Genomic DNA, 13,457 nt, shown 5'->3' with positions numbered 1-13,457 from the left:
GCAAAGTTTTGTGTGTTGATCCTTTAAGACAGTGATCCCATACCTTTTTGGCACCAGGGATTGGTTTCATGGAAAAAATTTTTTCCATGGACTGGCAGGGTAGGGTGGCAATGGGAATTTGGGGATGACTCAAGTGCATTATATTCAAGCTCACCTCCTGCTGAGCGGCTGAGTTCTTAACAGGCCCAGTTTGTTACTAGTCCATGACTTCAGGTTTGGAACCCCTGCTTTAAGAGGCTCTGTGCATCTCCAGTTGTCTCCTTGGTGGACAGAAACCCTGTTGCTTTTCACAGCTGGATGTTATCTGGATTCTTTTCCTGGTTCTGGTGCCATACACTGGGGAGCCCAGCTTGGGGTTTTGACACCACACTTCTCAGGGGCAATCCCCTGGCCACAGAAATAGCCCCCTGCACTTTAGATGCTGCCCTTAGGAGCCTAGCTAGCCCTCTTGAGCCTCCTCTACACTTACTACCAGTCACATTGTGGTCAAGTGGTTTCTTCTGTCTGTCCTTGGTTATAAGGTTTTTCTCCAGCTAGTGTTCACTTGGCTATTCAGGGCGATTTCTCTATAATTCAGCTCTAATTCCAGTTTGGTTCTAGGAGTTTTATGCAGTTTCCACTTATGCCTCCACCATCTTGGATCTCTTTTTTTGTGTTCTTTTGTTCTAATAAACTCTAACTTGGATGCCAAAATACATATAAAAGCAGAGCTGTCCACAGCCTCACCTGTTTTTTCTCCCTCTAGCCAAGTCACCCTTCCCCATAGCAGGCCCTGCAGTAGTTCCATAGAATACTATATGAAAACAACAATGACAATTCACTGATGAAGTTTCTACAGAGAAAGGTTATAATCCATCTGTGTTTTAGAAAGTCCAGTGTAGTGGGTAGACTACAGACTAACAGCAGGGCAACAAGGTAGGACTTAATTATAGAAATCAAGCCAAATAAAAGGGACAAGTTTTTAGAGTTATTTGGAGGCAGAATCAGTAAGATGGTAACTAATGAAGTACGGTTGGTGAGCACGAGAACATGGATGGCTGGTAGTGACTTTCACTGGAATAGGGAATACAAGTTAATTCAAGTAAAGGGTGATTGTACTGTAGGGACACATAATCATCTCCTAAACTACAGTACAAGTAGGTTTCATCAGAAGTGTAACTGGAAAGCCACCTAGAACCTGGGTCTCAGGGAGCAGTGTCTCTCTGCATGTCTATTCAATTCATTTTTTTTTTCAGATTACCACAGAGTTTCTAATCCCTCATAACTCCAGGATGTTCATGAACTTGATGCCATTTGAGCTGTCACCTCAAGTACCCATCACCAATTGGTTTCTTTAGTCCCTGGGGATACTAATTAGGAAAGGTCATAATTTCAGATCAGGCTAATTTAAAGTACATACCAATGAATTGGCTACTCTAGTCAAGTGCCCATCCCTGGTCTAAGCAGTTGTTGGTAGAGGTCACACTATAACTCAAATTTGAATCACCATTTACTGGTGCTTACTATGCAATAAGTATCATACTAACATATTTCTGAATTCTCACAGCCATTCAGAAATAGGACTTATCATCCCCATTTGGAGAAGAAAAGCCAAGGCCTGGAGAGATGAATTGATTTGCCTAAAATCATGTGATGTTAAATGGTACAGCCAGATTTGAATGTAGGTCTACCTTAGTTCAAAACACCATCTCTAACACTTCCGATCAAGACAGAAGCATGCATAAACATGGCTCACCTTCTTGCACAACCACAGCAAACATTACAACTAAATTACAAAAAAAACTATCACCTAGAATCGTAATAAATTCAAGCTGTATGGGAATCCAACAACTAAGGAATTAAAAAAGTCACATTCATTCAGATAGGTAGGAGGGATGGAGAAGTGGAGACATGGAACAAGTGGTCCCATACCCAAGTGTGGTGGATAAAAATTGACACGGATACCTTAGGAGCAAGTGATCCCAGTCCCACACCAGACCACTCAGCCCAGGGTCCAGTGCCAGGAAGATAAATTCCCATAATTTCTGGCTATAAAAACCAGTGGGGGTTGGAGCAGCAGAGGAAATTGTGGGGTTCTCAGATGTCTCCTTTTAGAAGGCCCACAACAGTCTCAGAATTTACACAGACTCACTACTTCTGGGCTCCAACACCGGGGCAGCAACTGGAAAGACACCAGAACCATATAGGGAGAAAATGAAGTGTTTGCCATCAGAGTAAGTGCCAGGGACAGCTTCCTCCAGGACAAAACTCCAGAGCCCAGGAGTGGCCACTGTCCCTTTTCTGAGCTTTCCCCCATACAGAGCCAGAGTAGTGCCAGCATATCTGAGTTCCCATCAACCTGGTTCACATGGGTTGCCCTACCCACGCACTTACCTAAGGCTCTGGCCTATTCAACTTACAGGTCGTTTTTCTACAATAGGCCACACTACTAAGAGAGTCAAAGGAGCTCTACGTGATATGTAGAAACAAACACAGGGAGGCTGCCAAAATGAGGAGACAAAGAAATATGGCCCAAATGAAAGAAAAGAACAAATTCCAGAAAAAAAACCTAAACAAAATGGACCTAAGCAATCTACCAGATGCAGAGTTCAAAACACTGGTTATCAGGATGCTCAAGAACTCAGTGGGTACTTCAACAGCAGAAAAAAGACCCAGGCAACAATGAAGCTTACCCGAAGTGAAATAAAGAAAAATTTAAAGGGAATCAACAGTAGAAATAAATGAGGCTAAAAACCAAATCAGTAATTTGTAACATAAGGAAGACAAAAATATTCAATCAGAATGATAAGAAAGAAAAAAAATACAAAAAAAATGAGGATAAGGTAAGGAGCCTGTGGTACAACTTTGAACATACCAACATTCAAATTCATAGGGGTGCTGGAAGGAGACAAGAAAGAGCAAGAAGTTGAAAACTTATTTGAAAAAATAATGAAAAAAGTTCCTAATTTGGTGAAGAAAACAGACATACAAGTCCAGGAAGCATACAGAGTCTCAAACAAATTGGACCCAAAGAGGACTACATCAAGACACATCAAAATTAAAATGCCAAAGGCTAAAGATATAGAAAAAATCTTAAAAGCAGCAAGAGAAAAGCATGTAATTAGCTACAAAGGAATTCCCATAAGACCGTCAGCTGATTTCTCAAAAGAAACTTTTCAGGCTATAAGGGACTGGTATCCGAAGTGATGAAAAGCAATGATGAGAAGCAACCTATATCCAAGATTGCTCTACCCAGCAAAGCTATCATTTCAAATGAAAGGGCAGATAAAGAGCTTCCCAGTCAAGGTAAAACTAAAGCAGTTCATCATCACCAAGCGATTATTATATAAAATGTTAAAGGGACTTATTTAAGAAAAAAAAAGATAAAAACTATGATCATTAAAATGGCAATAAATTCACAACTATCAACAAATGAATCTAAGAAACAAACTAAGCAAACAAGCTGAATAGATAAAAAATCATAGATATGGTGATCATTTGGAGGGTTATCAGTTGGGAGGGGGAAGGGGAAGAATGGGGGAAAAGGTGCAGGGATTAAGAAGTACAAATTGGTAGGTATAGAACAGCCATGGGGATATAAAGCACAGTATAAGAAATGGAGTAGCCAAAGAACTTACATGCATGACCCATGGACTTGGACAATGGTGTGGGAATTGTCTGAGGGAGTGGAGGATACCGGGAGGGGGGGCAAAGAGGAAAAAATTGGGACAACTGTAATAGCATAATCAAAAAAAAAATATAGGAGCTGGCATAAATAACACCCCTCTTTTATTACAAAATCTTTTATTACAAAATCATAAGTATGTAATTCTGTAACATAACAATATCACACTCAAGCACACCATATGACATTTTAAGTGAAATGTTCAAATTAAAACTATAAATTATTACCATGTTATTACCCTACCAACCATACCCAAGCAGGCCTTACTTCTGCCAGACCCTGTATATTAAAAAAAACAAACAAAACAAAACACCGTCTCTAAATGGTGTTCATTCAACAGGAACTATGTGTGAAAACAGTAGGAAATGGTTAGCATCTCTAATATATCTGGACTTGTACATTCTGAATTTAAGGTAGAATAGGGAATATATGTCAAGATGGAAATCTAGAATGGAGAAAAAACTCAGGAGTCATTGAAATTATGATGTCAAGGGAAGAGAAAGAATTAAAAACTGCCACAGGCAGAATCCTAAGAGAATAGTGGCTTATAAAGGCCAGGGGGAAACAGGCTTATGAAAAATGAGAACAAAGAATAAGAAGCAGAAACAGGAGAGAATAGCATCATGGAATATAATGGTGAAAAGATTTCTCTGAAAAAGGATATTAAAGAGTCTGCACATGGCAAAATTACTGAGATCTACATTTTACTTAAAATTAAAAAATATTTTTACATAAACAGATAAAAACATTTTGGATTTCTTTATAAAAACAGAAAAAATAAGATTTTCTGAAGCTCACAATGTGAGGCAGTTAACTTCTAGGATATATCACATTATAAATAATTACTTAAACATGCTCACCTTAAGTATACTTAAGCATACTATCTAAACATATGAGAAGATAGTTTTATAGAATTTTTTCAGTAGATTTCAACAGACTTTGTAAATACTGCATCTTATTTATCCTTAATCAAAAAAGTAGATTCAAATTCATTAACATTTGCAAATATGGGAATGCTAGTAAAAGTATAGTGAATAATTTGCCTGAAAATCATGTTAATTTTTATGTCAGTAAAGGAACTGAAATCACTTGTCTATATTAAGATTACATATTGATTTTGTTTTGTAATTTGGGAAAAAAGTAAAAAACAAAGCAAAACAAAACAAGCCAGCAAATCAATGGCTTATATAAAGAAAAGAAACCCAACATAATTTTTAATGAAGGCAAACCATTCCCCTCAATCATTGTCTCATTCAGAGAAAGACATCAAAATTTAAATGGTACCTTATTGTGACAACTGGATTTTTCAGTCAGGTCAGGAGACTGAGACCTGTTTCTGGGAGCAGGCCACTCTTCTCCAATCAAAGATGTCCTTAGGGAAACCTTATTTAACTGCTGTATGTACAAGAAGAGCAGAAACTGTAGGGTGTCCACTGAAAGCTGTCCAAGAAGAAAATAAATAATGAACACAGGTCCTGAAATCACATAATTCACTAATCTACAACTAAACAGATATAGTAAAAAAAATTCACAACGGTTTGCTGATCCTAGAAAGACAAATACAGAAACATTGCTAGCATTTGATATGTCTCTGAAACGCAGATGTAGCAGTTCCTAAAACTAATTAAAATGGTAACAAAAGGAAACTTGACTTGGGGTAGTGAACACACAGTACAATACACAGCTGATGTATTATAGAATTGTACTCCTGAAATCTATATAATTTTATTAAGCAATGTCACCCCAATAAGTTCAATTAAAAATAAATAAATAAACTAATTAAACTGGAGTCACCTTCTGAGAAAGCTATGCAGCACCTGTAGTCACAGATATTCTTTCCTAAAACTGATGAAGAGAGAAGTACATACTTCTTAAAAGTATATTATTTCAGAAGTTTAAAGTTAGTTTTTTTTAAAAAAAAGTAACCCTTAGCAATATGAGTAAATAAATAAACAAATGGAAGAAGAGAATTTAGTTAAGACACATAGGTCAGTTAACCTAAGGTTCACACACACAGAGACTTATTAAGTTTAAAATATCAGTGCAACACCTAAAATTGTATGCAATTTTTCAATGTGTGTGCATTTTGCAGGGAAGAGACATCAAGTTTTCATCGACTTCTTGAAGGGATGTTTGTTTGACTTAAAAATGACTGGTCTGATGGCGTTTACAAGTCATTCTTATTTGAAGGGTATGGTTTGAAGCTCAGGTTTTAAAGCTTTTGATTATCCTCATATATGCATTCTATACACATACAGGAAAGGCAAGAAAAGTAAAGTAATAAACCTGGGACTATATACTTCTGTTCATACTGATTCCCAACCTGGCTAAAAACTGCTATTGCTAACAAACTTAAAAATACAAATTAATAGGATCACCTAGACCTATTCAATCAACCGTCAATGTGGAGCTCCATAAATCCATATATTTTCAAAAATTTTACTTTCTTATTTAAATTCTTTGAGATAACTAGATTCACATGTAGTTGTAAGAACTAAAAGAGAAATCCTATGTACACTTTACCCAGTTTCCCATCCTGTAAAACTGTGATACACTATTAAAACCAAGATACTAACATTGACCATCAAGATACAGAACATTTCCATCAACATAGAATCTTTCATGGTACCCTTTAATTAATAAACCCACTTCAAGAATATTATATAAACAGAATCATACAGTATGTAAACTTTTAGGGTTGGCTTTTTTAAAACTCAGCATAATTCTCTAATTTTACTCGTATTTCCACTGAATAACTGTATGTTACATTATTATTCCTTCATATACTTGCTTCCCCATGAGACCACAAGATCCTTGTCTTTTTCATTTTTATATTCCTAACAAGAACAGAATCTAGCACATAGTAAGCATTCCTCTACTGTGGCTAACGCATACTAGGCACTCAAAAAATATATTTGATTAATGAATAACTGTAATGCCCTTTCCCTCTTGGCTGCTTGCCAAACTTTTTTCAATTCCTGAAACCTTGTTTAGATATTACCCCATGTAGCAGAGACTGGCTAAATGCTAATACCTTTTCTTTTCTTCCTGGGCACATAATCAGATGTCATTTCCCAGCCTCCCTTCAAGTTAACTATGGTATAACTTTGTTACAGTCAATTAAATGCGGGTGGATTTTCATACACCATTTTCAAGCTTCCCAAAAACTCTCCCAAAAAGAAATGGAAGGACAGGAAGAGAAGAAATGGAAGAGAAGGACAATGAGGCCCTAGGGGGCAAGGCTGCAAAACAGTGTGTGGTTTTAGGTTAATGACCATTGTAATCCCAAAGCACCATTTGGATTTTAGCAGTTCCAATTTGGCATTATTTAATGAATTAGTCCTTAGCAATCCTTATTGTCCACTGCGAAACAGTGGACAAATTGTATTATATTTCCAACTGTTTATTTCCCTATCCTTGAAGAGGCTTACATGAACCATGGGATTTTCCTTACCTCCTGTGAGGTAGTAACCTTCCCCCTCATTGACTTTAGGCATGGATATACGACAAAACTTGAGCCAATGGAATGAAAGTAGCCATAGTTTATGTCATATATCTGAGCAAAAGTTTTAAGAGACATCATGAGTTTCTTCCTGCTCTGTTGCTCTTCCCTTCTGTCCCAAGAATAGATGACCTACACAGAAACTGTTTCTTCAGCCTGGGTCCCCCAAATAAGAACATATAGCCAAGCTAGAGCCTGGAAGAGAGTCATGGCTAAGGTGCAGCCTACAAATAAAATAAGCAAGAAATAAACTGTTGTTATTGCAAGCCACTGGAGTGGCATTTTTCGTTTGTTGTTAACTGCAGCAAAGCTGACTAACATAATAGTGACTCCAAAAGACAGAAGAAGCCTGGATCTCTCAGTCATTGCTTGGACAACAGCAGCCTAGAGATGCCCTGTGTTGCACTGTTGCATAAATGTGAGAAATAAACTGTTTTGTGAAAGCCACTGAAATGCTGGATTGCTTGTTACTGTAACTAGCCTATTCTGATGAATATACTTTCTCTGTGAAGTCCCTTCCGATCATCAGAATCAATCGTTTTCTTCTCTATTTCTTTATGTTATGCATAATTTTATTACTGGACATTTCACACTATGAAATAGCACTTTTTTGCACACCAGCATCCCCTAATAGTCTATGAGCTCCATGAAGCCATGAAAGCAGAGATGCTGTTCTAATCTTTGAATCCCCACACACAAAGATGCACACTTAAAAATAGTCAGGTGGTTCATACTGGTGATTCATAAGCTTACTGACCTCAAAACACTTTTAAAGTCAATAAAAGTATTTCCCCTCTTTCAATTAGAGGGTTTCTGTAACATTATTGGTTTGGAAGCAGGTGAATAAGGATTGCTAAGGACTAATTCATTAAATAATGCCAAATTGGAACTGCTAAAATCCAAATGGTGCTTTGGGATTACAATGGTCATTAACCTAAAACCACACGCTGTACAGCTAGTATGTACATAAAAAATTAAAGATAAAAAGTTTACTTCCCAAAGTAATTAAACACATACATATACATACAAACCCATACCTGATTTCTCTGCTTTTCAACTTCATCCTCAGATGTGCAACTGGACAGAATCTCAGACCACTCCAGACGCTCCTCTGGTGTCTTCACTGCAAGGCTATCAAAGATTTCAAAGTAAAGCCACGCCAGATCCTTAGCCAACTGCAGCTTCCCACATGCAATGTGCCTCCAGGTTGACCAATATAGGCGTGGGTAAGCTCCCTCTGTGGCCCGGGTTCGCACATAGGTGGATATCTTCCTGAGGTAGTGAAGACTGAACTTGGATGGTGGTGGGACCTGTAAAGTACCCACTATAAAGGGTTCTGCTTTCACCCAGAGGAGAACTCCGGACTGATCCATATTGTCTCTAAGGACATCTGTGTAAAAAGGCTTCTCTGCATACCTAGGAAACAAAGTCTCTTCACAAACTGATTTGAAACAAAACTCATTTATACATTTTCTTGTAAAGTGACCCCTCCCTTAACTAGTTGTTTTTAAATGTACTACATCATTTTAAAAAGCAAATCTAGCTCATCAAGAGCAGAAGAGATTTTTTTGGTCAGTTCTCATTACAATTTATTTAAACAAGAAAAATTTTGTGATAAAGCTAAATTATTTTATTGAATTGTTTGAAGTGGTTGTTTAGGGAAAGTGTGTAAGTTCACAAGGTATGAATCAGGGAAAAAAAGAAACGGGAAAAAGAGTCATCCTATCACAAGAAATCTTACTCTGCTGTGAAGGGGAATGCCAGTCAAAATTAAGAGAATAAAACTTCAGAGTCAAATCATTTATACATAAGGATTATTGGTTAAAGATTTGGACAAGTTAGCTGGCCATATAAACGTACGTAATACGAAGCACTAACACAAGATGGCAGAAGGGTGCCTATGTAAATGTAGGCTACAAAAATAGATCAGGGAAAGTTAAAGTCATTCTTAGTAGCAGGCATAAACTGTTATGTTCAGGTGCAATATTTTTAGATTTTGTTTGTTGTTTCTTTGTTATAACATCAATACATAATTTTTATGAAATATTTATAAAATATCTAACACAGAAAAGGAGAAAATCATTCACAGTCCCACCACCAAACAGAAACGAAATCATATTTTATTGTATTCACTTATCTGTTTTTCTACACATAGGTCGGATGTTAGTTTTTGAATTTTCATAGTTGTGATAACACCATATATACAATTCTGTATTATTTTACATGCCTCATAGCACTCTAAATAAATGTACCCTGGCTTATTCGCCTGTTCTCCTGTTTTTACATATTTAGTAGGTTTAAAATTTTTCCAGAAAAAAACAATATAGGCAAAATACTGATCACTGTTAAAGATGGGTCATGAGCAGTGGGGGTCATTTACCTAGTCTAATTTTATGTTAAAAATTTCCATTATAAAAAGTTTAAATAGTTTCACTATCATGAACAATGCTATAATACCATCTTTCTGCATATTTTCTGCATTAGGATTATTTCCCAGGAGAAAATTTTCAGATGTGCATTTGTGAAATAATGAACAATTCTGAAGCTCCTGACATATAGTTCCATTGCTTCCCAAAAGGATTGTATGAAATTGTACCTTCACTTGACCCAAGGTTCTCTCTTCACCAAGAACTCTTCACATTAAGTAACATCACTTAATAAGACCTTCCTTGCATGATGGATGAAAAATGCTTTGTTATTATTATATTCTGCATTTGATTCTGAGAAAATTGTGCTTTTCTAGGGAATTATCTTTTCAAAAAATAACTGAAATCAATTGAGTGCCTACTATGTGCCAGGTAGCATGCTAAATATTTTTAATCCTTCACCTCTTTTCATCCCCACAACCACTTGGAGATTGGTATGATTATCCTATTTTCAGATGAAAAAATGGAGGCTCAGAAAAGTTAAGCGACTTACCCAAAGTCACATACTTGAATTGTCACAGCCCAGGACTGCAATTCAAGTCTGTCTGACTCGAGAACGGTGTTGCTTACAAAGGTTCTTTAAGAAGTCAGTTTTGGGAAAAATCCCTGAAAAATGGGAGTGAACCCAGACAAGACTCACCAGAACGAATGGCTTCAGACGTGAGGCCATATATGGCTAAGTTCCAAATGGATGACTATGGGAACAGGAACCCAAAGAGAGATGGCAGCTGTTTGCAAATATGGGAATGGTTCAGCATGGTTCTGAATAAAACCACACGATGAAGTTACTTGACGATCTTAGTTCCCCCCAAATGGAGACAGGCCGCTCTGTGAGATTCTGAGCTCCTGTGTCTAAATGGTGCCATCAAAAGCCAGAGATCCTGGAGATGAACCCTCTATATTAATTAACTCCGGGACTCGAGAGGGCTAACTTCGTTGATAAACTGGGGCTCTTTCCTTCTTCAAAGATTCCCCCGAGGGGTTTTCAGGTGGGGAGATGAGAGGGAGGCCCAGGGCGGTCCTCCAGAAGGTTCGCCACCTTCTCGGGTGCTGTCCGGGGTAACACGCTGCGTGGGCCGCCCGAGCGCTCGACTGGACTTCGGAGAAGCCTCAGCTGACGGGGTCCGGAGACCTGCCGAGCGCAAAGGCTGCCTCCTCAGCTCGTCGGAACCTGAGGCGTGACAAGCCCACCCTTCCCTCCCGGGAGCCGATCCGTGAGCGGTTACCTGCAAAGGAAGGCGTCGCTCCATCCCACTTTTCCGCGCGCCGCGCCCTGCTCGCCTGGCCCACCTCTGGCCCGCCTCTAGCCCGCCGCTGCCGCGCACGCCGCGCAAGCGCGAGGTTTCACACCACCGACACCTGGAGGACCAAATGGCTAGAGCGGCCGACCGTTTCTCTAGAGGTCTGAGAAAAATTTGGCGTAAGCTAGTAAGTTCCCTGGATGCTGGGACCTGGAGCCATACAGGGCTGCCTTCTGGTATCGAGCCTTTCAACTCAGGGGAGTAGGAAGTTTTCGGTTGTTCCAAAGAACTGTGGGCAGACAATAACTGCTAGAAAGGTCAGCACGCTTTGATCAGTAATATCAATAACGGCAGTTTATATTTTAGGGTGCTTACTCAGGGTTGGACACCTTTATGTGTATTATCTTAGTCTTCCCAAGAACCTTTCAGGTTAAATACATTTGTTTTATTGATGAGAAAACTAGGGCGTAGAGGAGTGACAGTAATACACCCCTAAGGGCACACAACAAGACTCCAGCCAAGATACAAATTCAGGCCTTTATGAAGCTCTCTTGGATTCTGTCAAGCAGCAGACATCACTTCTTCCTTTAAACCTCCATTTCATGACTTTTAGCCATTTCCTGCTTTCTTAGTTCGTTTATGGTCTCTCTAGGTATGGGAGATGCAAAGGTAAAAAGACCATAAAATGCAATCAGTTTCTCTTTTATGAAGCTTCGCTCCTCTAGTAGGCATCTTTCTCAAAGCACAGCCTTATCTTTCTTTGAACTCTGCATGAGTCAAGGAGTAAAGTGTAGGGGCAGACTACTCAAACAGATCTTGGTTATGATCCAGGCAGCACCACTAAGTAGCCCAGTGACCTTGAACACATTGTAAGCCTTTGTTTTCTGCAACAGCAATTATTTGTTGAGCCCCTCTATGTGCCTGACATAGTGTTAGGCACTAGGATTGCAGAATTAAACAAAACAGATAAAAGGTCCTTGCTTTGTTGGGGTGCATATTTTAATAAGGGAGAATGGATAATATTAAGGAAATGAAATAGGATAACATCAGACAGTGATTATTGGGGGAGGGAGTCTGTATTAAAATTGAGTTGAGGCCTGAAGAATAAGCCAGCATACAAAGATCACAGTCAAAGCAACATTTACTTACTGTTTTAAGGTACCTTCTATACAGCTAAGAACAGAACAATTAGTTTTATGCTCTGATAAAACTGGCATTCCAGTGTACCTGACTATGGGAGGCAGGGATGGAAACAATAAAAGAAAGCAAGGTGGTGTAAGAATAATGGATTCAGCAGGGGCCACTTTTGACTAGTTGATCAGGAAAGTCTCTTTTGAGGTGGTGGCATTTTAGCTGATTATGTGTGTTTAAAAAGGAGTCATCCAAGTGAGGATCTGAAAGAAGAGTGTTTAAGGCAGAGAGAGTACAGCTAGAGCAAAGGCCCTAGGCAGGAATGAGCTTGATGTATTCAAAGAAGAGAAAGGAATGCAGTGTTGCTGGAACGTGGTAAGGAGTATACTGAGTGAATGTACATATCATATAAGGTTTTCTTTGACAAAAATTTTCCAGCACTATTGAGACATATAGGGTTTTACAATCTACCATAAAGAGTTGGGGTTTTATTCTAAGTGCAATGAAAAGCTCTTTGAGGCCTCTAAACAGGGGAATGATATGATCTCGTATGTGTGTAAAAAATCCTGGTGGTGAGATGGACAGGAGTGAACACGAGATATTAAGAGTGCTGGCAGGGAGGCCAGTTAGCCAGGTGGGGGATGATGTGACTTAGCCCAGAGAGGTAGTGGAAAGCAGTGGGCAGATTCGGGCTATAGTATATAGGTAACATTTAGACAGGGGATGCAACATAGGAAAATCAAGGAACACACCTAGAATTTTGTCGTGAACAAGTTTTGTGGTGCGTTTACAGAGATAAGCAAAAGTAGGCGGGGGCGTGGGGAATCAGAGTTCTTATAACTAATAATAGTTACTCACTGCGCGCTTACTATGTGCCAGAAACTGTGCTAGATGGTTTAAAGATTTTTCTCCTATTAAAATGTCACACAGTGTCCTGGCTGGAGTGGCTCAGTGGATTGTTTGCGGTCGGCAAACCAAAAGGTAGCCGGTTGGATTCCAGTCAGGGCACATGCTTGGGTTGCTGGCCAGGCCCCTAGTTGGGGGCCTGCGAGAGGCAACCAGTCAGTGTATCTCATACAAGATGTTTCTCTCCCTCCTTTTCTCCCTTCCTTCCCCTCTCTCTATAAATAAATAAATAAAATCTTAAAAAAATAAAATGTCACATCACTGCCAGTAAATACATTAAATCTGCAAATAAAGAAGCTTAGGCTCAGACTGGTGGGTAAGAAGCTTAGGCTAACCGCTAGTAAGTGGTGGAAGCTGGATCCAAACTTCAGTCTGTCCACCTCCACCGGCTCTTCTCTGCGAAACCGAGATCATTTCTCCCTGAGCTGTCACGAGGAGGTAAAATAACAGCTCCTGAATAGGGTGTTCGAAGTACCGAGAGCTTCAAGTGATTGTCCCCGCCCATTTCGCCCTAGTCTCTAGGCCCCCGCAACCTGAATGTAGTTCCGTATGAATGAAATTCCGAGACTGGTAAAGGGATCAAACTT

The 13,457-nt window shown here is 39.2% G+C and overlaps 1 protein-coding gene across 5 annotated transcripts in view; it reads right to left on the bottom strand.

The window, feature by feature from the left end:
• Positions 1-13,342, bottom strand: part of TBCCD1 (TBCC domain containing 1) — a 34,118-nt gene extending 20,776 nt beyond the window's left edge. For 2 of the 5 annotated variants that reach the window (XR_005063852.1, XM_037027669.1), the window contains exons 1-3: positions 10,819-11,240; positions 8,204-8,582; positions 4,949-5,104 (exon numbers count right to left, since the gene is read on the bottom strand). Coding sequence is in view for 4 of the 5 variants with exons in the window: in XM_037027669.1 (XP_036883564.1) it covers positions 4,949-5,104; positions 8,204-8,539 (492 nt within the window). In the remaining variant the exon portion in view is untranslated. The other 3 variants (XM_037027671.1, XM_037027672.1, XM_037027670.1) reach the window with 3 other exon arrangements.
• Positions 13,343-13,457: the final 115 nt, after the last annotated feature.

Source organism: Sturnira hondurensis, unplaced genomic scaffold, assembly GCF_014824575.4.
Source record: "Sturnira hondurensis isolate 20B ecotype Veracruz unplaced genomic scaffold, ASM1482457v3 Scaffold0019216, whole genome shotgun sequence".
Taxonomy (NCBI): domain Eukaryota; kingdom Metazoa; phylum Chordata; class Mammalia; order Chiroptera; family Phyllostomidae; genus Sturnira; species Sturnira hondurensis.
Note: the sequence above shows the minus strand (reverse complement) of the source record. Positions and strands in the feature narration are given on the sequence as shown.